Source organism: Vicugna pacos, chromosome 18 (genome assembly GCF_048564905.1).
Source record: "Vicugna pacos chromosome 18, VicPac4, whole genome shotgun sequence".
NCBI lineage: Eukaryota > Metazoa > Chordata > Mammalia > Artiodactyla > Camelidae > Vicugna > Vicugna pacos.
Genome location: NC_133004.1, coordinates 39,337,974 through 39,363,071, shown reverse-complemented (window position 1 = coordinate 39,363,071; position 25,098 = coordinate 39,337,974). Strand labels below are relative to the sequence as shown.

The 25,098-nt window shown below is 47.4% G+C and overlaps 2 protein-coding genes and 1 pseudogene across 3 annotated transcripts in view; 1 reads left to right on the top strand and 2 right to left on the bottom strand.

The window, feature by feature from the left end:
• Window positions 1-8,309: 8,309 nt before the first annotated feature.
• LOC140687008 (tubulin alpha chain-like) lies at window positions 8,310-8,734 on the bottom strand. The gene is made up of 2 exons (XM_072942151.1): window positions 8,657-8,734; window positions 8,310-8,597 (listed from the first exon to the last, which is right to left on the bottom strand). The coding sequence occupies exons 1-2, from the start codon at window positions 8,732-8,734 to the stop codon at window positions 8,310-8,312; spliced, it is 366 nt and encodes a 121-aa protein (XP_072798252.1).
• Window positions 8,735-8,760: 26 nt separating this feature from the next.
• On the bottom strand, window positions 8,761-9,670 carry LOC116284207 (tubulin alpha-1A chain-like; annotated as a pseudogene).
• A 3,994-nt stretch (window positions 9,671-13,664) lies between these two features.
• The window catches only part of HIP1 (huntingtin interacting protein 1), a 132,784-nt gene continuing 121,350 nt past the window's right edge, over window positions 13,665-25,098 (top strand). The window contains exon 1 of one of the 2 annotated variants that reach the window (XM_072943125.1): window positions 13,665-13,823. In XM_072943125.1, the coding sequence (XP_072799226.1) occupies window positions 13,704-13,823 (120 nt within the window). In that variant the 5' untranslated portion in view covers window positions 13,665-13,703. The remainder of the gene's footprint in view (window positions 13,824-25,098) is intronic. The other variant, XM_006201385.4, reaches the window with a different exon arrangement.

Sequence of the window (25,098 nt, the reverse complement as noted above, 5' to 3'; positions counted from 1 at the left end):
CTATCAGTTGTTGATAGAGGGATGTTGAGATCCCCAAGTATAATTCTGGATTTGACTGTTTCTCTTTTCATTTCTATCTATCAGTTTTTACTTCACATATTTTGCAGCTCTGCTGTTTGGTGCATACATTCTGCAGTTCTGCTGTTTAAGAGGCTATGCCTTCTTGATGGATTGACCTCTTTTGTTTATTAAGTAACGTCTCTCTTTGTCCCTGGTAAATTTTTTGCTCTGAAGTCTACTTTATCTGATATTAATATAGCCTGGCCTGCTTCCTTTTGATTAATAGTTGTTTTCTGTATCTTTTTTCCATCCTTTTGCTTTTAACCTACCTATATCATATTTCAAGTGAGTTTCTTATAGACAGACAGCATATAGTTTGATCATTAAAAAAATCTATTCTGTCAACCTTTGCCTTTTAACTGGTACATGTAATCCATTTATACGAGGAAGAGATACCTTATTACTGCTGGTGGGGGTGAAAGTCCTGGCTCCCTGCCTCCAAAGGATGGCCAAAGGAAGTTCTTTAGACAGAAAGGAGATGATAAAAGAAGAAATCTTGGAAATTTGTGACCAATACTAGGTGCAGAAATTTGGCATTACACTAGGCTGGGTTAGATCTTCAAAGTGAGGGCAGAGATTGGGATGTGTGCATTCTTGGACTACTGTGTAGCAATATGTACCCAGCTAGGTGCAGGCTGGCTGGGAGATCCCCCACAGTCACAGGAGAGAATGCGGAGAGGATGGCAGTTTATAAGACACTATCTGCGAATAATGTTCAAGGTCTAATGGGAGAACCAGCATGCCAACAAGTAATCACAGTGCAATTCGTACAGTGCAATGAGATAAGGATTGTCAAAATAACTAACATTCATATTATGATTTGGCATTCAAGAAGCATTTATTGCTCCAGGTCCAATCTTCTTAATTCAGGATCCCAGGTCTTCCATGATGTTTTAGATTGAGTTTCCCCAGAAACAGCTCTTGAGATAAAAAAATTTGAGTGTCTATAATATATTTTGGAAGTGATACCAGGAGACATCAGTAGGAAGCGGGGAAGTGAGACAGGAAAGGGAAGACAGTGAATAAGGATGTGTTATTAGACAAGTTACAATTGTGGGCAACTGAACTTAATCCTGTTGGGGACTTCTGGGAAATGATGGTGAAACATATGTCTCAGAGTTAACCTGACCCGAGGGGCAAGGGAGCAGGGATATTTATATACCAATTCTAGTTAGTCATGGGCTAACAGATCCTGGGGAAAGGGAGGAATGCACTTCCTACCTGCATGAGGGCAGACTGGGCCACCTGCATCAAAGAGATGCAGATACTGGCAGGCTGGCATACAATGGTAAGGCCAGAGGGCTTATGAGAGGGGCACTGACAACATCAGCTTCGCTGGACCAGGCTCCAGCCTGCTTTTCCAGCCCACTCACCCGACTGAACACACTAGGCCATTCTGTGCTTTCCTAAATATAATAATGTGAGGCAATTATTTTACTGAAAGCTCACTTCAGGCCTTCAAGTGGTCATTTCCTTCCGTCTCCTGCATGAGGTTTCCTCTACCAGAACAGCCCCTCTCCATTCACAGTCTCTCCCTGCCAAAATTCTTTTTGCCAAACTAGATCCCAAATGACAAAATGCTTCTTCCATTTGATGAGAATGTCGAGGTCATGTTTTCCATGACGTCTATCATTTCCTCCACACTCCCAAACAGCAGCGTCCATCTACTGCCTCTGAAGGACTCTGGCAGACTTCATTCCCCATCTAAGGTACACATTTACAATTGTAATATATTTCTTGATGCTCTTAGCTCTCTACCAGACTGCAGGCTCCTTGAGGTCAGAGATTAAGTCTAAATATCTTTGCATAAATGAAGGACTCAGCAAATATTTACGGACTATGCTGCGGATGTTGCCAGACACCCTTTGCCCAGGCTCAGGTCAGAGTGATATGTGTATAGGAAGAGGGCAAAGCACAAAAGCCTGCAAGATGAAACGCATGTTGATGGATCTACCAGCAAGACGAATTTTTGTCTGTAGTTCCACAGTCATACCAGCAGGTGGCAACTGTTTCCTACCATCTTTTGAGAATTCTTGTTCCCTCTCCACTTACAAGAAACTGATTTGCAGAGAAATTCCTTCTCTGAGTCTTTACTGAGGATCTATCTGAGGTCCAGGGTCACACACAGGCACTGTGGGAGAAGGGCAGAGGAGAGATATGAGAAAAGGAAGACTGAACTCAATTTTCAGAGGGTACAGTTCAGGGGTTGGGGATCCGGGGCAGGGAAGGGAGCAATGAAATGCACACAAAGCAATTAAGACCCCACACAAGATCATGGACCTGTGTGAGTTTGGAGACACAATCTCCTTGGGCTTCAGTTTCTTCATTTATAAAAATAGGAAGGTTGGAATAGATGCTAAAAGAGAAATCAACATGTGCAGACCTAGCTGTGCAAGGCTTCATGAAGGAGGCTGGGGCTGGGTCCAGAAAGATGGGCAGGGTTTGGTAAAGGTGAGGCAACTGCAGTAACAAACATCCTTGTCCATGCTGCACCTGGTTCTTCCCATTCATTAAAAAAGACACACACTGATACACACAGCGACCTGGTTGAACCTTAAGAACATACACCAAGTGAAAGAAGACAGGCGCAAAAGGACACTTAGATAAGGTCCCTGAAAGAGACAAACTCATAGAGACAGAAAGTAGAAGAGAGGTCACTGTGGGCCAGGAGGGAGGGAGGAGGGGAGAGCTATTATTTAATGGGTACAGTGTTTCTGTTTTGCTTGATGGAGGAGTTCTGGAAATGGATGGTGGTGGTGTTTGCCTGACACTGAATGTACTTAGTACCACTGAAGTGTACACTTAAAAATGGTTAAAGTGATAAATTTCATGTTAATATTCTACCACAATGAAAAATAGTTTTTTTTTTTAAGGTAGAGAGAATGCTGTAGAGGAGAAATGCTGAGGACCCCAAGCAGGCAGGCAAGAGGGATGGGGACAGAGGAACTCCAGAGTCACCCACGGCTCAAACCCAGAGACTGCTATTCCCATTTGGGTCCTCTCCAGGGCTCACCGGCTTTGATTCTATTCTAAAATTCTAATATGCTGCTCCTATGAATTATTTAATACATCTCTGATGTAGTGCCTGGGCTAACGTCTGACACATAGTAAATTCTGAATACCAACCTACTGGATAAAGGAAGGGGGAAAAATAAAAGGCCAGAACTCCACCGCAGTGGCTCTCACTGGAAACTGGAAAGCTTTTTCTAAATAAACTTGCTCCTGCCCTTCAGGGACTCCTTGCTGAGCCCCACGCCCAAATTCCAGTGTGCTCTCAGGTGGGATGAAAGCTGGGGGATATGGAACCCAGGTGAAGTGGATTCTTGGCAGATGAGAAACCCAGACATATTGATCGATTAAGGGCTGGGTAGACACTGGGGCCCTGAATCAGAATAAAAAAGAAGCTGCAGATGGAGAGACAGGAGCCAAGGATTGGCTGGAACGGGATTGAATCCTTAGGAGCCAATCACAATTTTTCTTTCCTCTATTTCCCTGCTCTGGTTGTTAATGACCTTGCCTCCTCCATTATTAATCCAGTGTTTTCAGCTGAAGCTGTGGCTCTGCGGGTCCATTAAGGCTCTCCTGGGGCCGTTGGGCTTCCATCGAGTGCATTAGAGTGGAGAGGGCGCAGGCTGGGAGGCACCACTCACCCGCCTGCCCGTCCACTCCCTCCTCCTCACCGTATCCAGCGACCCCAGCAAATTCAAGGTGCTTGATTAAGGGATTCTCTGCACCAAGCAGGTTGCTGGGCCCCAGCGTCCCACGCAATAATCTCTCCCATGTGTGAAACCGGTTTCTCAGTCCTGGACGTTCCACACGTGATCTGCACGTTGTAGGTTGCAGAGCAGGTGGCTTGACTCGGGTTGCCTGGGCTCAGGTCCCAGCGCCACCACTTATCAATTGGGGGATCTGAGATAAGTTCGGGAACCTGAACCCTCCATTAACCCCGGTTTCCTTACCAGTAAAGTGGAGATTGTGGTGATACTAAGCTCACAGCGTTGCCCTGAGGTCTAAATGAGGTTAACGTATTAAAAGCTGCAAGCATAGGGCCTAATCTAGGGTAAGTGGTTAACTGCGGCAGCTGCTGCTCTGGCGTCTGCTGGCTTTATTATTGCTACAATGAGAAAGTTGGAGAAGATGATCTCACAGTCCCCTCAGGGGCTAAGTCATTAAATAAATATTCATTAAATAAATATTTATTGAGCATGTATGATTTTCAAAGCGCTCTTCTGGAAGCCAAGGATACAGCCGTGAATGAGAAAAATCTCTGGCCACACATATGGATGAGGAGAGCAGCTAGGCAATCAGCAATACACATAATAAATCAGTAAACGAGACAGTGTGTTAGAAGGCAAAGAGTTTTGAAAGAAATAGAAGGAGTGGGAGATGGTCAGGGAAAGCCTCATTGCGAAGGTGACCTCTGAGCAAAGACTTATAGGAGGTGGGGACATGAGCCCTGCAGGTATCTGAAGGAAGAATGTTCCAGGGAATGGTAGTAGCCAGTGCAAAGGGCCTGAGGTAGAAGTGTGCTTGGCTTTGTTAGAGGAGACAGTGTAATGAATGAGAAGTGAATGAAGTGAAGAAGACTAGCAGGTGACATAAGAGAGATAATGGCGACAAAGCATGTAGGATCTTGTGGCTTATTGTCAAGACCTTGGCTCTTACTAAGAAATGGGGGGTTGGGTGTGGGGGGATGGGGGTAGAGATAAAAAGGTGGTAGACTCTAAGGACTGCCGGCCCCAGTGAACTGGAGTTGCATTCTAGACGAGGAAGGTGGAAAGATAAGTGATGGCCAGTGAGAGGACAGCACAGAATTGAGTGGCTGACAGCTATAAGGTCAAGGCTATGAACTTGAGAATGGGGGGCTGGGATTGGGTGAACACAGAATTGAAAGTGGCTGCCTCTGAGAAGTGAGAGAGAGGACAGAGGAGGAGGGAAGGTAGGAGAGGGATGGGAGGAGGGGAGGTAGAGGAGAGGAGGAAAAGCGTGATAGTGGAGGAGGCTGGGTGTTTCGGTTTATTAACCTTACAGAAACTACAATTAGATATTTTAAAGCTCTATACAACTTTCATAACGATTAAAATTTTTGAAGGAAAAATAAGGAAGGTAATTAAGATAAGTACAGCATTATTTCCTTGGATCTAACAGTTCACTGAGGTAGGAATTAGTTAAATTCTGATTTTACAGATGGGGAAGTGGAGAGTCAAAGAGGTTAAGTGATTAGCACATTAGTACATAAGTGAATCTGGCTCTTGTCCCCAGGTCGGCTGATCCCAAAGTCTGTGCTTTCCCCAGCTGCACGAGCTCACTATTGAGGAAGAAATGACCAGCTCCCTGATGCACTGATGCTGGGAAGGTTCCCAGACCCAACATCTCCTTCCTTGTCTGCTACGGAGGCTTGAAATTCCTTTAAAGAAGACAGAACCTCCCACCCCACAGCCATCATGAAAGGAAGGAGCTCTCCCTTGCTGCTCACTGGCCACTTTTATTGTGAGTTCCTCTTTCAGGTGTCATGAATCTGGGTTCCCTAAGTAGAAGTAGCAGACACCTGTTGCACCTCGGCCCTTTTCTCTTCCCAACAGCACTCCTCTCCCAATGCAGACAGCCTCGGAGGGAAAGTAAACCCAAGTCCCTGCCCATTAAGGCAGGAAGTTGCCGAAGAGATACCGTCCTTCCTCTCACTGTCCTGCTCAGCCAGACCTAAGCTCAGATACTCTCACCCAAGATTTTGAATCTTGAGCAAGTGCTTGAAGGAGGAATGGATGGATCCATTGGACAATTTCTGCTATAAGACTTCTCATGTGGCTCCAGCTTCTGCACTGTATTGCTTATCTACTACTGTGTAACAAACTGCCCCAAAATGTAGGGACTGAAACAGTAAACATTTGCTATCTCACAGTCAGGGGTTCAAGCATAGCTTAGCTCGGTGTTTCCTGCTTAGGGTTTCTCATGGTTTCATTTAACATGCCCCCAGGGGCTGCAATCATCTGAAAGTTTGAACGTGGCTGCAGGATGGGCTCCCAAGATGACTGTTGGCAGGATTCCTTAGTTTCTTGCTTTGTGGGCCTCTCTCTGGGCTGCCAGAGCATCCCCATGACATGGAAGCTAGCATCCCCTGCAGTGAGCTGCGGTGCCTTTCCCACCTACTCTGCAAAGTCACACACTGTCACTTCTGCTTTATTTTATTCGTTAGAAGCTAGTCACTATGTCCAGCCCACATTCAAATGAAAGAGATTTAGACTCCACCCCAAAGAGGGTGGATTAAAGATTTTGTGAACATATTTTGAAACTCACTGTTGAGCCCTCTGGAGCTGCCACGGCTCTTCCATTTACAAGCCTCATTCTCCTGCCTGCCCCGCCCCCACAGCTGGGTTTGCTCCGTGGGCGAATGACCTGTGTGTGCAGTTACACAAGGTCTTGCACTTGGAAGGGTCCCATGCTTGGTTTAATGCTCTGCTGTTGTTGTCTTGAAATTCTTGACACTGTTTTAACAAGGGACCCTACGTTTCCATTTTGCACTGGCCTCTCCAAATTATGTAACTAGTCCTGCCAGATAGCCTTCCTGTAAATTCCCTTGTGTTTGAATCCCAGAATTATTAACTCTTTCCTTCTTTCTTCTTCTTTCCACTGTCCCTCTCTCTTTCTGTCTTTCTCTATTTCTTCCTCTTCCTTCCTTCCTTCCATTTGTTCATTCGTTCTTTCCACCAAAGCTCTAAGGTAGAGTAGCCTTTTCCCATGTGTAAATGTATGCACTGTAGACTAGCATATAGCAGGCACTCAGCCAACATTTCTTGACTTATGGAAACTGACGCAATTGTAAATTATACATCAGATCCTGAAAATAGCTTCTGATTATGTGCTTCATAAGGACAAGGATGGTATCTTCTGTGGTCATTGCTACATCTCCGGACATAGATAGTAATTACTCATTAAATGCTTAACTGGGAAAAAAAACAGGCAAGGAAGGAAGATTAAAACCCAGACGTGTCTAATCTCAAAGCTCATGCTCTTTTCCCTATATCTGTTTCACGTGATCCATATTGTTTTTGAATCCGTGCCATTTGAACCTCAGTGTGCACACAAGTGGACTCATTATCTTTCCCTGAAAGTATTCCTTCTCTTGGTCAATGGCATTATTTTCCTGGTGCAGGAGGAGATCAACTTGCCCTGCAGATACCTGACCACGGTCCATCACTGGGGTCAATTCAGTGCTGTCTCCCCGCTCCTGGCTTACAGACTGCTTGTCTGGCTTTGGCTTGGGTTCCCGGTTTGGCTTAGTTCCTCCTTCCCTGTTTCCTGACTTGATACAGCTCCCAGCTCCAGTTTCAGGTTCTGCCTTAGCTCCTGATTCAACCAGGATAGGTGCCCCATTCCAGCTTACCTGGTTTGGTCACATGTGGGGCACCCCAGGCCATTCCTGGCTGGCTGGCAGGTCTCTGCCACCCTCTTACTGGTCACCACCATTCTCTCCATGTCCCCTGACTGCCTACCCCCACTCCACACATACACACACACACACACACACACACACCACTCTGAGTACTGGCATGAGCATTTCAAGATCTGGCAAAGCCTTTAGCTAACAAAGTGTAAGTCATTCCCATGTAACTAAGGGAGGATTTCAGTCTCGGAGCTCCCACGGTGCACCAGCTAGTAATAAGTTGAGAGTCTGGTTTTGTTTTGTTTTGTTTTGTTTTGTTTTAATATAAAAAGCACTTCTTGGAATGTGTTTCGCTATTTCTGTGTTTATCAACTATTACTTTCAAATTTTCTTAATTTTATTTTTTTAATTAAAAGATCCATATAAAGCAATAATCTCTATTTCTATAAAACCCTATCTCCATCTTGTGACAAGTATTAGCAGCCTGGAGTATATCTTTTTACACCCTTTTCTGTGTTCATTCACATTCAAAAACATATACAGCTCTATGCAAATTTTGTTTGCTTATTTCTACCAAAGTAAAATCATTCTCTATACACTGCTTTGCAGCTTGTTCCTCTTCCATGTGACAATTTAATCACAGACATTCTTTTTTTTTTTTTCCATTTAAGACAGGGAATACTTTATTCAAATCCATCAGAGAAATGGATAGCTTGGGCCTGTAACAAAGCGTTGTGTTTTAAAGCATCTGTCAGTAATTGTATATGAGAGTATACACTGCTACATACAAATTAACTGATCAGACCACAACTTTTCAATGTTCAGAACAGAATAAGCTTCCCTGTGAAAGCAGCACTTTTGTGACATTTTAACTTGAGTGTTCCTCTCCTCCTTCCTCTTCTTCTCCTTCAATAGAATCTACACCAACCTCCTCATAATTCTTCTCAAGGGCAGCCATGTCCTCATGGGCCTCAGAAAACTCTCCTTCCTCCATGCCCTCACCCACGTACCCGTGAACCAAGGCACGCTTGGCACACATCAGGTCAGACTTGTGGTTCAGGCGAGCCCAGGCCTCAGCACTGGCGGTGGTGTTGCTCAGCATGCACACAGCTCGCTGTACTTTGGCCAGGTCTCCACCAGGTACCACGGTGGGAGGCTGGTAATTAACACTAACTTTGAAGCCAGTGGGGCACCAGTCCACAAACTGGATAGTACGCTTGTCTTGATGGTGGCAATGGCAGCACTGACATCTTTGGGGACCACGTCACCATGGTACAACAGGCAGCAAGCCATGTAGTTATCATGGCGAGGGTCGCATTTCACCATCTGGTTGGCTGGCTCAAAGCAAGCGTTGGTGACCTCTGCTACAGAAAGCTGTTCATGGTAGGCTTTCTCAGCAGAGATGACAGGGGCATATGTGGCCAGAGGGAAGTGGATGCGAGGATAGGGTACCAGATTGGTTTGGAATTCTGTCAAGTTGACATTCAGGGCTCCATCAAACCTCAGGGAAGTGGTGACGGAGGACACAATTTGACCTATCAGCCTATTCAGGTTTGTGCAGGTTGGGTGCTCAATATCGAGGTTTCTGCGACATATGTCATAGATGGCCTCATTGTCTACCATGAAAGCACAGTCAGAGTGCTCCAGGGTGGTGTGGGTGGTGAGGATGGAGTTGTAGGGTTCAACTATAGCTGTGGAAACCTGAGGGGCTGGGTAAATGGAGAACTCCAGCTTGGACTTCCTGCCATAATGGACAGAGAGACATTCCACCAGCAGGGAGGTAAACCCAGAACCAGTTCCCCCACCGAAGCTGTGGAAAACCAAGAAGCCCTGAAGACCTGTGCACTGGTCAGCCAGTTTCCAAATTCGGTCCAAGACGAGGTCAATGATCTCCTTGCCAGTGGTGTAGTGACTGCGGGCGTAGTTACTGGCAGCATCTTCTTTGCCTGTGACGAGCTGCTCAGGGTGGAAGAGCTGGTGGTAGGTGCCAGTGCGAACTTCATCAATGACTGTGGGTTCCAGGTCTACGAACACTGCCCTGGGCACATGCTTGCCAGCGCCTGTCTCACTGAAGAAAGTGTTGAAGGAGTTGTCTCCTCCCCCAGTGGTCTTGTCACTTGGCATCTGGCCATCGGGCTGGTTGCCGTGTTCCAGGCAGTAGAGCTCCCAGCAGGCATTGCCGACCTGAACACCAGCCTGGCCAGCATGGATGGAGATGCACTCACACATAGTTGCTGTTTTGCGGTTGCCGAGGAGATGGCGGAGAGGAGGAGAGAGGTTGTTGCTTCTTACAGTGTGACTCTTAAGCAGTCGATATAAGAGAACCTGCCTAGCACAGACATTTTTAAAATTCATTAAATACAAATCTATCTATATGCTTTTTTCTTATGTATACATACATACACATTAAGACATAAATTTATATAAATGTTTTGTTTAATCCCCCAAATGTCTGGAGAAACATGGCACCCTACCTCTATTCTAGAACTTGCCTCCCTGTGTTAGATGTGATTTTTTTTTAACATGTGTACCCATGACCAAAGAGTAAATTTATAAACTTATTAGTCCTGTGCCTCACCTAGACTAGAAACTCAACCAATGTCCACTGAATGAACGAAAGCCATATTATTACACCTCCTGGTTTACAGCTGGTTAAAAAATACAGAGCATTAAGTAACTTGTCTAAAATGCCGTGGAGCATCAGCTCAGACTCAGATCCCTGTCTTTGTAAATTCTGTATGTGGGCCCCTACACTGTCCTCTTGTGCCTGAGTCATCCTGATCTGTGTGAACAATTTAAAATCCAAGCCAGGTAAACTTTGAAAATGTATACGTGGCATATTCTAGATTCAAATTCCTTGTTGGATGGATGTTTTACAAATATCTTTACCCAGTATGTGCCTTCCTTTTCATTTTCATAGCAGTCTATCAAAGAGCAAATGGTTTTAATATTGATGAAGTCCTTTTTATTGATTTTTTTCCCTTTTATTCTTCATGCTTTTCGTGTTGTAGTTAAGAAACATTTGCCAAACCTAAGGTCACTAAGATTTTCTCCTATTTTCTTTTTACACTTAGGTCTATGATCCATCTTGAGTTAATTTTTGTATATGGTGTGAGGAAAGGATTAAGGTATTTGGGGGTTTTTTCCATATGATTATCTAATTGTTCTAGCAACATTTGTTGAAAAGATTGTCTTTCTTCCATTGAATTGCCTTGTACCTTTTTGGAAAATTGATTGACCATGTATGTGTGGACCTATTTCTGGACTCTAATCTGTTCTGTTGACTAATATATCTACCAGATGGATAAAATCACATCGTTTTGACTGCTATTCATACAAAGACTTGGATACAACTGTTCATAGCATTTTTTTTTTGGTAATAGTCAAAAACTGGAAAGAATGCAAATGTCCATCAGCAGGTTAAAGGGTAAGCAGGTTGTGGACTATTCATATACTGGAATAGTACTCAGCAATTAAGAAGAGCAAACTATTGATACATGTAACAATATATATAAATTTCAAAAATAACTATTCTTAGTGAAAAAAAGCCAGACCAAAAAGAATACATCCTGTATGGTTCCGTTTATATAAAATTCTAGAAAATGCAATTAATCTATAGTGGCAGAAAGCAGATTAGTAATTGAGCACAGGGGTTTGGGAGGAAGTAAGAATGAATTAGGAAGGGGCACGAAGAAAACTTTGGAGGTGAGGAATATGTTCATTATCTTGATTGTGGTGATATTTTCATGAGTGTACATACATGTATGTCAAAACTCATCAAATTGTATACTTTAAATATGTACAATTTAATGTAAATTAATTATATCTCATTAAACTACTAAAACATGCGGACCGAGAGCTTATAGGAAAAGTGTGGTCAGTTTACCTATCCTTACACCAGATATTAAATCAGATGCAGACTAGGTGTGGGGTGGGACAGATTTCAGCAGACATGGAGAGGCAGGTAACACACAGTTTTGATCTTCCTATAGGTTTCCCAGAGATGGGATTCCATGTCTAGAAACCTGGCATCTCCAGAAGGTAAAGAAACAAGTGGTTCCAACATTGCTGGGAGAGACAGTAAGAGCTGAAGGAAGCTAGCGGAGTCCTGTAGTTTATATCCCGGGGGGAGGGTTTCCCTCAATTCTTGGCAAAGGGTTTTGCTGCTGCGGCAAGTGAGAAATCTTATTTTTAACTCACTCTGAGTTTCACAGAGGAAGGTAACTCGCTTGAGTCTTTCTCCACAGGGTGCCTCCAAACCACAAATTCCTGATTCCTACTCTGGTTTATTCTAATAAGAAGTAGGCTGATCCTTTAATCCCTGTTTAAAGGGCCCATGTTTATTGAAGCCATAAACTCTGGGCAAAGGATCATAAATCACTCTTTGGCTGGGTCCAGAGCGAGGCGGGTGCAGGACTAAGAATGGGCACGCAGAGGTAATATTGTTATGAAGCTGGTCTGTTTTCCTCGCAGGTAGACTCCTCTGAGCCTGCTGTGCTGGACACCTCCAGATCCAGCCTCCACTCTTCTCCACTCTGCTCTGTGCCTGGAAGGAGGGGCAGGGCAGTGCTGATGCATCATCCTAGACCTCCAGCTTCCAGCTGAGTTTGGCAGTGGGAGGCACTAGTAGGAAATCAGAGGATGAGAGAGATAGAGATTGGGGTCTCCTGTTGACTGGTTTTCTACTTAAGGCCACAGTGCTTGGCAGGTGCCTGCTCCCTCTCCCATGACTAGAACAAAGCCTCCAAAACTAGGTGACAGCTAACCTCGTTCCAGAGAAACACAAGGGGAGCCAGTCCCCAGGCCTCCATACAAACACAGCCTAAGGGAAGGTGAAACCTGTGTGCTTGCTATGCAAATATAGCCTCAAGGCAATTCCCCCTCCACCACAAGGCCATCCTTCAATCCTTCTTCCACAGAAATTCAGGCCTCATCACTGTCCCCCCCAACCCCCGGCATTCCCTTTGTCCAAATCTATTCACAGAACCTCCCACAGGACCGAACTTTCTCCTCTCCTTGCTAGTGTAGGCCCTCATTGTCTCTCACCTGCTACTGGAGTCTCTCCATTTGTTCCCTCCCTTCCCTCTCGCCCCCATAATCCCGTCCACACAGTGCCAGCTCGGCAAAGCGCAGGTCTGAGCAAATGCCTTCAGTGGCTCCCTAGTGCCTCCAAAGGCTCACCCCCTCTTCCACTTCTCTATTGAATGTGTGAATTTTTTTTTAATCAAAAGCTCTTACTTTAAAAAAATGTAATGCTTTCCTTTGAGTTTCAAAGCATTTATTTTTAAAACACCAAAATTGGCATTTAACGGAAAACTTTTAAGTTTCTTCATCTCCGCTAAGGATCATACTTCCCTCCGCCTGTCGGTACCTTGGCTGACGTCTGAGCAGGACAGGAGGGGTGGCGCAGAGCCGGAGATAAACATCAAGCGTCCACAGGGGTTTCTACCAACGAATACGTTCCGGGTAGATTCAGATGATAAGCTTGGAAAGAAGGTGTCGAGAGGTTTCCACTGACCCAGCCCAGCGCTCCCGGGTCTGCGATCATTAGAAAAGGGATGGGCAGGAATTCAGGGTAGGGGCAGGATGAGGGAAGAAGCAGAGGGAACTTGCTGGGGGCCGCCACCCACGGCGACCACGTCTACCAGACGCTGACCCATCCTGCGGGAGCCGGGCCTCCAGGACCGCGCTTCCCGGGACTCCAGCAGCCGAGCCGGTCCATCCCGCACTCTGTCGTCCCCGGCCCGAAAGGAGTAAACAGGCTATTCCCAGGCGGGCCCGGATTCCCTGCGGGAGGCCCGATTCCCCTCCAGCTTGACCCCCGCCCACCACTCCGGGACCTCGCAGAGCCCCCAGCAGAGGGAGAGCGCGGCTCGCGGGGTAGGGGTGGGTGCTGGCAGGGCCGGGAGAGCTGAGCGCCGGGCAACGGGGGAGGGGCTGGAGAGGGCAAGTCAGGGCCGCCCCAGGCCCCGCCTCCTGCCCGCCCCCCAGGTGACGGACAGGCCTCCGGGCCGGTTAGGACGCGCCTCGCGGTCCCTGCGGCCCGGCCAGGCAGGGCGCTCCGAGGGGCTCCGGCGGGGGCGGGGGCGGGCGGGGAAGCCTCTGAGTAGGGGCGGGGCCTCGGGAGAGTAGCAGTGCTTTCAGCCAATGGGAGCGGAGAGCCGTCCCGTTAGCGCCGGATCCCAGCGGGTAGGGCGGGGCGGGCGGCGCCGTGGGGATCCCGGGGCGGCTGAGGGCCCCTGAGTCGGCTCGGCGCGGCAACATGGACCGAATGGCCAGCTCCATGAAGCAGGTGCCCAACCCCTTGCCAAAGGTGCTGAGCCGGCGTGGGGTCGGCGGGGGGATGGAGGCGGCAGAGCGGGAAAGCTTCGAGCGGACTCAGGTGAGGATCGGGGACCCCGGGGCATGCATGGCTGTGGCATCCCGAGAGACGCAGTGTCCAGGAGGGGACTTGAAGGGAGTAGGGGTCTTGCAGGCCCAGGGAGGTACTGGGCAAGGGGGCCGCGAGAGAGGGCATCTGGTGCGCAGGTTGAGGCTATCCGGGAAGGTCGGGGACCCCGGGGGCATCCTGGCTGGCCTGGGGAAGAGAGCAGGGCAGCTTCGAGGAGCTGGCATGATTCGTGCGGTGCGGCCGAGGGGAGCCGGACCTGGCGGGGCAGGGCAGGGGTCACAGGGGCGGTGAGTGGGAAAGGAACCGGGCCAAATGGAAGGGGTACCCCTAGGCTGTGGAAGCGCGTTGTGGGGACATAAGTGTGGCGGCGGAGAGTGGGGCTCTGGGTCGGGGATGTGAAGGGTGCGGAGCCCTTTCCGCCCCTCTCGATCGCTTCAGGGTTGCACTGACATTCCCCCCACCCCTAGCACCCCCTTCCTCGAGCCTCTTGCTTGGCTCACGCCACCCCCAGCTGTCGGCCTCCGAGGGCCGGGCTGAAGGGGTCTGAGCGGTGAGAAGGAATGTAGGAAATGCAATGTGTGGCCGAGTTTGGAAGATGACTAGGGGCTGGAGGAGGGGGCCGGCCAGGGAGCAGGATCTGAGGGTCTTGGACCGACGTCCCGGTACTGGTCAAGATGTGCTGTCCTAGGTTGCCCAGAACCCTGAATTGGAATTTTGGTTTCACCCCTCAAGATGTGCCTGACAGCTAATAGGCAGACTGCCCTATTTGTCCAGCCTGACCAGGGCTGGGGGCCAAAATTCCTCCCTGTCATCAACAAAAAGCCACAATCCATTTTTACCTCAGAGTTTTAATGCCTGGTGTATTGATTTGAGTGCATAAAGCTGACATGTTGATGGTGTTCATCCGCTTGTTTGTATGCAAAATCCATTTCAAAGGGCACTGCACTTCTTTTCATCCCAGTGCCAAAGTTCTATGGGCACATTTGTTCTTCAGTCTTTCTTGCAGTGTGAAACCTTTGAATATCCACCTGGGCCTGCGCTGCCAGAGGCTGGTTCTCCTGCTGTGTTCTGCCTACCCCCCACACCAACCACAGCACAGTACTGTGTGAGGGGAGGGCTTTGGGATTTTAGATAGGGAAGATTGATGAGGTCCTGAGTGAGTGTTCTATATATGGAATCTTGCAAAGAAGAAAGCTTTTCATCCCAGGGGACTTTATCCTCTTCTTTTTTCCCAGGAGCCTCTGGCCCTTGGTAGGTATGTCTGGGTGATTTAAAGTAGTGAGTGTCCCCTGTCTAGATCATCATCCTACCCCAGGTGGGATAGGGGAGATGGCTCTTCACTTCTGCCTCCCAGGGTCCCGCTGGGTTTGAAGTTTGTTCTCTGATTTTATGGACAGAACCACCAAAAAGAGGGGAGCTACCTGTCTACTGTGGGTGTTACTGCCTTGACTAGCTGCCTGACCACCTGAGGCTTCTTGCTCCAGGAAACAGTGTGAATCTTTTCTTTTTTTTTTTTTAATGGAAAAGGAAAAGAAATGGTAATTCATTCCTTCTAGAGTCTCAACTGTGTAAAAACTGGAGCAACAGAGAAATACATGTAAGACTTTGACCCATTAGTGGTGGAAATTAGGTTTGTGAAAGTTTCTCTAGCTATCCAGGGACAACCCAACAAGGAGAGTCTAGGTCAGTGTCTTCCAGTATTTTACATTCTGTGGAACACCTATAATTGGCCAAATTTGACCTAGTGGCGTGTGTGTGTGTGGGGGTGTGTGGGTGTGTGTGTGTTAAGAAGGGAGGTAGAATGGATCAGGAAAAGAGAGTTAGGGGACAATTAGGGGAGGAGGAGGGTGAAGAAAAGAAGAGGACAATCCTAAAACTTAACCTTAGTCAATCTGCAAAAAAGTATTTTGTTTAATAACTACCTACCAAATATGACAGTAAACATGAGTTAGAAAAAAAAAAGTTTAATGAGTTAAGAGACCATGAGAATTAGTGAAGGGAGAATGATAATTATAATTCATTATTGTGTTTGGCACTGTTCTAACTGCTTTTTTGTGTTACCTTATTTAATCTCGATAAGGACCTATGAGGTGGTATCGATAAGGACCTATGAGATCCTTATGGGATCAGCCACATTTTACCTGGAGAAAATCAGGGCACAGAGAGGTTAAGTAACTTGCCCAAGTCACACAGCTGGAAGTCTCAACCTTTAACACCTGCCTTGTGTGGCCTCCAAGTACTGGGCAGAGCCCTGGCACCGGAGCTAGAAGAGGTTGAAGTTTTGTGGCTGGGCACACGGATGAGCTATGTGGCCTCAGGCAAATTGTCTGAGCTTTCTAATCCTCAGTTTCCTTATTGTAAATAAGGATACCACTTAACTCACAGGTTGACTGTGGGGATTAAATTAAATAATATGCAGGAACGCAGTTTGTAAACTGGGGAGCACTGTTGCAATGACTCTTGCTGTAATCTGAGTGGGGAGAGGGGACGTGAGAAAGCACAAGTGTAAGCGACGGGGCTGTGATGAGTCTTTAGCAGAAGGAAGGACAGCAGTGTTCCTAGTTAACACAGTGACTGTAAGGTACATGTTGTGGGGATGGGAAGCACGACCTGCTGGGTCGAGAGCAGGGAATGGCATGAGGAACCATCTGGAGGTGAGTGTGCAGAAGAGACTCACTGGCTGAGGTGGAGACAGGAACAGTGACCTCCTAGCACCTGCTACCTGTCCGGTCACCATTTCTCTGTGGCCGTCAGAAACTGATGAGCTTCCTGAGGGCAGGAACGTGTCTGGCTCCTGCCTCTGTCCTCAGATGCTTGAGGCTCCAGTTAGTGGTGCAGTGGCTGTACTTGGAGGTGGACAGTGACAGGGTGGCTCCAGCAGAGAAACGAGTGACTCAGCTCTGGGCGACAGGGAACATCTGTAGTTACTTGACGTTCTTTCCTAATGGCCCCGAGTTCCCCCTGGTCCAGCCTGGTCTCCTACACTCTCAGCCGGGAGCCCTGCCCCAGGCCTGTCGGAGGACTCTGGTTTCTCTGCCTGCCTTCCGGCCAGGCTGGTGCCTTCAGACCAGCCTTGCTTTCTCAACTGCTGCCAGCCTCTTCCAGGAAGCCTTCCCTCCTCAACTTTCCTGGCCTCATCCTCACACTTCCTGTGGCCACTGTCCCTGCCAGAGTGGGGACACGTGACCTGTCTGCCTCAGCCCCCATCTCCAACCAGACCCCTGGTGTGTCCCCCACCCCGCCCATCACAAGCAATCTTCAGGCTCTAGGGAGATAAAAAGTAGTTCTGGCCCTTAAAAAAGCTGCTGTCTTAATGATACTTTATCTGGAGCACTTTACAGTTTATAAAGCATGTTTTAGCCATCTCTGGGGCTGCACTGTGGTTGGGTGTGATCACCCTCACTTTATGGAAGAGAGCTTCGTAATTTGCCCAGGGCTGCCAGTTAGTGAGTGAGAGGGTCAGGATTCAAACCCAGGACTCCAGGTTCTGGATCTCAGGCCCCTCCCTCCTCACGGCCCTTACGTCAGCCAAGAGGGTGATGCTGGAGTGAATCAGGAGGGTTGCTGCTCACACAAAACACCCTGTCTGTATTTACTTAGCTGGAAAATAGTTTTCTCTATGGTTTGCTTATTTTTTCAACATCCATTTAGTGAGTACATACCGTAGAGGGGACACAGATGAGTAAGATAAAGAGACTGGCCCCAGAGGAGCTCATGAGTCAGCAGGGAGGTGGACCGGCCACCGCAGGCCTCCTCTACAAGGAGGATAGAGGACCCACAGTGCCAGCATCCCTGGGGCCATAAGTAATGCAGGACCCACTGAATCAGAATCAGAACTTCACTTGGAGCACCAGGTAGTCCTGTGCACACTCTGGCTCTGCTCTGTGGCAGGTGAATGCTGGGGTCAGAGGAGAGGATGGGGCTCTGAAAACACAGAAGAAGGAACAAACCCTTAGTCATAGTCTCTTGGATGGAGCCCACGACAAAGTAAAGGATCCTAACAAATCATATGCTGGGAAGAGCTGGAAGACCTGGGTTCTAGAGAGAAAGAGACAGAAACAAATATTTATGGAGGGCCTGCTGGGTCCTGGGAACATGATAGGTGATTTGTAGCTATTATCCTATTTAATAACTCAGGCTCAGAGAGGCCAAGTGACTTTTCCAAGGTCACACAGCAAGTAAACAGAGAAGCCAGACTTCAAAGTCAGATGACCAAGTCCTCTTCTCCATGTTTAAGTCGGCGGGGTAAGTGTTTCTACCACCTTGCTCATGATCTTCAGCAGATGTGCAGCCTTCAATTCACCAGCAGAATAATTTTAGGGTTGGACTAGAGGGATCAGTAGTTCTCAGCCTTGGTGGCACAGGGCTGGCTACCAACATAAAAGTTGCTGTGCCTCTCCTATCCCGGGCTTGCTGCCTTAGTTGGCACTGAAAACTAGAAAGGATGCTGAGCTTTCTTTGGGTCCATGGTTTTGTCCTCTTCTGATTCCCTCCCACTGATACTAGTGATAAAAGCCAACATTTACTGCATTTAGTATGTGCAAGTGTAAAGACTTTGCACAAACTCCCCCTTTCAGTTCTTACCACAAACTTGCGGATTATAATCCCCACTTTACAGATGAGGAAATTGAGGCTGAGTGGGGTTAATAACCATCTCAAGGTTCTGCAGTGAGTAAGTGACAGAGCTGGAACTCAAGCCCAGGAGAACTGGCCCCAGAGCCTGGCTTTACCCGATTACCATCCCCGGGTCACTCCCTGGCCCCCTCTAGCTCGCTTCCTCCTTCCTCCCCCAACTCGTGGAGTCCCCAAGGCTCTGTCCTCCCCACACTTCTCTTTTACCTCCTGTCCACTTCCTCTGTCTTCACTTCCATCTGGTGGTTTCTGTTCTCACCTCCATGACGCCAACTCCCTGACTGCATGGCCTGTGTGACCACTTCCCATTGGACATCACCCCCTGATAAACCACACATGTCCCACACTCTCCTTGGGCCTCCCCAGCCTCTGATCCCTCGGTCCCATCATCTCCCTGTGACCAGGGCTGAGTCCTCCCCGTCTTTTGCCCTCACAGCCACACTCTGTTCTGTGATGTTTCTCTTGTCCTTCCCTCCTTTGCTTCTCGCTGCCCCTGCCCTTTTCCCCTCATGCTCGCCTCATTGTAATCCCGTCGTCCCTGCCCCCTCAAATAGCCTGATGCCAGATGGATTGTCTCTAAAGCCCAGCACCGCCTGTATCACTCTCTTTTTTCAAGAACCTTTGCTGGCTGCCCAGGGAGCCTGCGTGCTGTGGCACCATCAGGGTTCCTGCTCCCTGCCCTTGGCAGGCCTTAACTTCCGTGGCATCCCTCCCCCTGACAGCCCCTGCAGTCTGGTTCAGATGAGCAGGAGCCCTTAGCTACCACAGGTCTCTCCGATTCATCCTAGCCCACATCGTGGCTTCCCTTCCAGACTGGCCGCTCGTAGGGGCAGGGTCTGGGCCTCAGTGCCCACTGGGTCCTTGCACGAGGCAGGCGCTGGGGCCTGTTTGCCAAACATGTAAACGTACAATGGTCGGAGGATCTCCAGGAGTCTGGGTGCTGCAGGCAGGCCCCCGCTTGCAGTGTGTTTTGAGATTCTCCCTCTGTCTCCTTTGATTTCTCTGATGATTAATTCTCACTAAGAGCCTGCCCTGTGTGCCAGGCTTGGGCACCCAGGGTACCGTGGAAGTACATCACCCAGCTCCAGAGAGCGGGGTTGGAGAATTCACATAGGAAGGAGTCTGCAGGGGCTGGAACCAGAATTAAGGCTCAAGGCCGATAATGTGAATTTCTGTAAAGTTCAGAACACTCTGAACACTTTATAAACATTCCCAAACCGTGGTCTTGGACTTCCCAGGGCTTCATACTGCTTCAGGTCACACCTTTCTGAGCTAGAAGAGATTACCAGGAAGGGAGAGAAATTGGCCTAGTGTCGCAGGCACCTGGAGGGGGCTGCTGGCCGTGGCCTGGGTGCAGGTGATGGAGTTTGCAGCAGGGCATAAGGGATGTTAGGATGAGAGCTGAGGCAGAAAATCTGGCTCTGCCACTGCCCCTCTTATTTCAAAGTGAGGAGCCTGGAAAAGATTTCTGAGGGTCCTTCCAGCTCTCAAATATTTCAGCTTATAAAACTCCTCTAAGCAACCTTGCACATTAGAATAAGGTCACGAATTTCTTCTGAGCTCTCAATTGCTCTCTTAAAAGGAGTTTCCAGATGCCTCCTGTATGTGGAATGGGGCCCGGGTACCAGTGATGTGGGGCTCACGAAAGGATGGTGCTGTACCTTGGGAAGGGATGGGGCATGTCCACGTGGCCCAGGAAGGCAGAGTCCCAGCCCCACTTGGGCACTGAAAGAGTTCTTTGCTCACAAGGCACTGATGAGGCCCGTTTTATGCTCCCCATCCATTCATCCACTTACTCCACTACCTCAGGACAAAGTATGAGGGAGACCTGGGCGCGGCACAGGGCGTAGCCTGGTGCAGCGGTGCCCTGGGCCAGCGGCATGTGCGTCTGCATCCAGAAGGGTTGATGGCCTGATGCCCACCTAGGAAAGGGAACTTGTCAGCCCCACCTCCTGGCAGGGTGGGGACGGCTTCCTGTTTTCCTGCCTGGGCAGGCAGGGAGGAGCCCTGTTCCCAGCCATGGGCAGCACAGTCTCACACTGGGTGGGGAGAGGGCTGAGGAGGGAAGGTGTCCTCTGGCTCAGCCAGCGGGAGAGAGAACAGGGATTTTCTTGGCCCCAAAACCTGCCACCTCTTCTCTTAGTGCTGGGAGACAGTGCAGGAAGCTGGTCGGGCTGCTCAGGAAGCCAACGTGGCTGATTCCTTCTGCTTTAACAACAGCTAACACCGTGTGCAGTTTTTAAAGTATGTTTACACATCACCTCTTCTCAACCACAGAACAACTGTGCAGCAGGTAATTTTGGTCAGTTCTCAAGTGCAGATAGACACTGAGGCCCAGAGAGCTTCTGTGACTTGCCCAAGAGCATTCAGGAAGCGGCCAAGGAGCTGAGGCTTGAACCTGGTGGGTCCGATCTCAGGCTTTTCTTTCCATCCATACCCCCTTTATTTTTTAAAATTTTGGGGGGGAGCAGGAGAGGTAATTAGGTTTATTTATTTAGTTAGTTATTTTAATGTAGGTACTGGGGATTGAACCCAAGACCTGGTGCATGCTAGGCATGTATTCTAAGCACAGCTATACCCTCCCGCCTCCCCATATCCCCTTTTAAAACTGAAGCCTGGTCTGGGGCTGGTAACTTAGAAGAGGTAGAGAGATATTTTTCCCCCTAAGTCTTTTCCAGTTGATTTATTTGGACATTTGAAATTCCTCCCAGAAGATTTTTTGCAACATACATTAACTATCAAAGGGCCCATATTCAGAATATGTGAAAAAAAGAAACCCTTAAAAGAAAAAAGGACAATGTAATAGAAAAATAGGCTGGAGGAGCTTCACCAAAGAGGATAAGCAAATGGCCAATAACTATACAAAAAGCTGTGCAACTTCGTTAGTAATCAGGGAAGTGCAAATTAAAATTCCAGTGAGACACTGCTGTATGCCCATCAAGATGTCTGAAATAAAAATGAAAAAAAAATGGACATTGCCAAGGGTTGGCAAGCATATGAAGCAATGAATGCACTCATGCATGGCTGGTGGGGCTATAAACTGGTGCAGCTGCATTGGAAAACAGCTGATGTCCAAAAATTGAAGATAAGCACACTTACTTACCCAGCAATCCCAGGATGAGCTCTGTACCCAGCAGAAATGCGTAGACACGCACCAAAAGATATTTAGAAGAATATTCACAATCATGTTTTGTAACAACCCCAAGCTGGACACAATCCAAAATCCCATCAACAGTAGATGGATTCAAATGATAAATGCTGGAGAGGGTGTGGAGAAAAAGGAGCCCTCCTACACTGTTGGTGGGAATGTAGTTTGGTATAGCACTATGGAAAACAGTATGGAGGTTCCTTAAAGAACTAAAAATAGACTTATGATCCAGCAGTCCCACTCCTGGGCATATATCTGGAGGGAACGCTAATTTGAAAAGATACATGCACCCCCATGTTTATAGCAACATTATTTACAATAGCTAAGACACAGAACCAACCTAAATGTCCATTGACAGATGACTGGATAAAGAAGTTGTGGTATATTTATACAATGGAATACTACTCAGCCATAAAATAAATAAACAGTGCCATTTGCAGCAACATGGATGCACCTGGAGATTGTCATTCTAAGTGAAGTAAGCCAGAAAGAGAAAGAGAAAATACCATATGATATTGCTTATACATGGAATCTAAAAAAAAACAAAAAACAAAAAGACACAAATGAACTTATTTACAAAACAGAAACAGACTCACAGACATAGAAAACAAAATTATGGTTACCAGGAGGGAAAGAGGGTGGGAAGGGAAAAATTGGGGGTTAGGGATTTGCAGATACTAACTACTATGTATAAAATAGATAAACAGCAAGTTTCTACTATATAGCACAGGGAACTATATTCAATATCTTATAGTAACCTATAATGAAGAAGAGTATGAAAAGGAATGTATGTATGTATATGTATGATTGAGATGTGCTGTACACGAGAAATTGACACAACAGTATAAACTGACTATACATCAATTTAAAAAATGGAAAAAAAATGATATAGAAACTTTATCAGTAAATATTATACCTTGATTTGTAACTAAAATTACCATGTCTGTCATGACATGCTTTCTCCTTCCTGAAAAATAAAGTATGAAAAGAGACACACAAAAAAATTAGATGGATAAACAAACTGTGCTCGTTGGAATATTATACAACAGCAAAGATGAACAAACTATAGTTACCCTGAACCACACGGGTGAATCTTACAAACAACATTGAGGGAAAAGAAGTTAGACACCAAAGGGCACCTTCTGTAGGCTTCCATTTATATGAAGCTCAAAAAACAGGCAAAGCAAAACTGGGATTTAGGGGTACTTGCTTAGATGGTAAAACTAAAGAAAAAAGGGAGTGGTTATTATTAAAGTCCAGATAAAGGTCATCCTTGGGTGCAGGAGAGGTTAGTGATAACAGGGGAGCTTCTGTGTGGTCCTACCACCTGTCCGTTTACTGGCCTGGGTGGTGGTTTATGATAACTCATTAAGCAGTACCTTTTTGCTTTGCATGGTTTTCTCTATCTGTATGATATTTCAAAATACAAAAGGTTAAAAAGCCTCCTCCCACAGAGTAGGAGACAGCGTCTTGTGGAGGCTAAGTAAGAACCTGCCAGTTAGATATCCACCCACCCTTTGAGGGCTCCCTCAAACACAGCCTCCCCCGTGAACGCATTTCTGATGCTGCCCGAGACCTGGGAAGCGTTTGATTTATGAATCACGCGTATCCCAGCAGCAGACTCTGAGTGCTGCTGTGACACGTAGCCGTGAAGTTGACACCTATCATTAGCCCACACTTAGCACAGTGCCCTTGGCTTCTGTTCCTGTATGTCCTGTGTCCACCTTCCTTGGCGGCAGAGGGGACCTCCGTTCCTCACTCATCTTTTGGGGAGTTGCCCCAGTGTCATAGAGGGTTTTACACCAGCTCAAGCTCAGGATGTCTGTTACACACAAGATAAATTAGCTGGTGAGGGTTCTCAAAGGAGAGAATGAGAGAAGAAAGCATATCTCTAGGCTCAAAAGAAGCACATTTGAATAAACCAAAGACCTAGGTGGTAGGTTTCTGGAACACATAACCTCAGGCTTGGCTGCTGTTCCAAAGATTTAGCTCAAGCCAGGCATGATGAACCTGAGAATCTGGGAGCTTGGAGAAGATTACCTGGGAACAGAAATACTGACCTCCTTTTTTTAATTGACGTATAGTCAGTTTACGGTGCTGTGTTAGTTTCCAGTATACAGCCTGGTGATTCAGTTATACATATATACATATATTCCTGTTCATATTCTTTTTCATTATAGGCCATTACAAAGTATTGAATATAGTTCCCTGTGCTAAACAGTAGGACCTTGTTGTTTATCTATTTTATAAATAGTAGTTAGTATCTGCAAGTCCTGAACTCCTCATTTATCCCTCCCCACTCCTTTCTCCCCTGATAACCATAAGTTTGTTTTCTATGTCTGCGCATCTGTCTCTGTTTTGTAAATAAGTTCATTTGTGTCCTTTTTAAGATTCTATATGTAAGTGAAATATGGTATTTTTCAGAAAGACTGGCTTACTTCACTTAGTGTGATGATCTCCAAGTCTATCTGTTGACCTTCTAACAGTGGTTATTTGAGATCTCTGGCTGCGTGGTCCCTGGGGCCAGCCCACGATGACAGTTCTTAGACTGGCAGTTGCCGTGTGTGTTACCATATCTTACTAGGCTGTCAGGTGTCCCGTCTCCCAGACTGGCCTGGAAACAAATACCTTCTCTGTTTGATCTTCCTTGGACGTGTCTTGACTGATGCTACATCTTCCCTCCCATTTTCCACAATCCTTCAGAAAGAGATACACAGGCATGAGCTCTGTGGTTTCCTCTCTGAGCAAGATCCAGGTCAACTTCCCTTGGAGTCACAGGTCAGCCAGGGCTCCACACCTCCGGACTTGACACACGGTAGGCATTCAAAAAAATACATCCACGTTGAGTGCCTTGTCTCTATAAGCTCCAGTTCCTGGCACAGTGTCCGGCCCAGAGCAACTCTTGATGAGGGTACGGGGAATGAAGGATAAAATATTTTGGAGGAAGGACTGAGTGAGCATCAGCCACTTTTGGTCCGAGTTCTGAACTCTGAACCCTGAGTTGCGAACCCTGAATGTAGGTTCATGTGAACACAATTGGAGACGCTAAGAAGGTCCCTCTGATGTAACCGTGGGTGGTTCTCGGGGAGTTCCTATTGAATGCCAGCTCCCTGACTCATGCTCAGAAGTGACTTGAGATCTCCTGCTTTTCTTGAGACCCTTACTGCAGGATGGGACCTCCCAGTACAGCCAAGGCCGTGTTCTGCTAATGAGGAAAATCCGACCCACCTAAACCTGAATTCCATCTCCTGCCACAGACTGGCTCATTCTCCTTTGTTCTCAGTTTTAGAGAATGGCAGTTTCTAAACCGTCCCGGGCCGTCCCACTGGAAATTCTCCCGAGCATCTCTGCTACCCCTCTGTTCTGCACCCCTGCAGCTGTTCACGGAGTCCTGTTGTTCCTGTGTCCTTGACTGCACCCCACATCACTCCCACTTCTCCACCACTGCCTCCGCTTTAGTTCAGGCCTTCGTCTCAAGCCTGAGTG

What these genes read in the sequence shown, in the direction of transcription:
- LOC140687008 (XM_072942151.1), bottom strand. Translation starts at nt 8,734, where the DNA reads ATGGCTTGCTGCCTGTTGTACCATGGTGACGTGGTCCCCAAAGATGTC. An exon ending in TTGCCACCATCAAGACAAGC is followed by an intron (nt 8,598 to 8,656) that starts GTACTATCCAGT and finishes GTTAATTACCAG; the next exon opens with CCTCCCACCGTGGTACCTGG.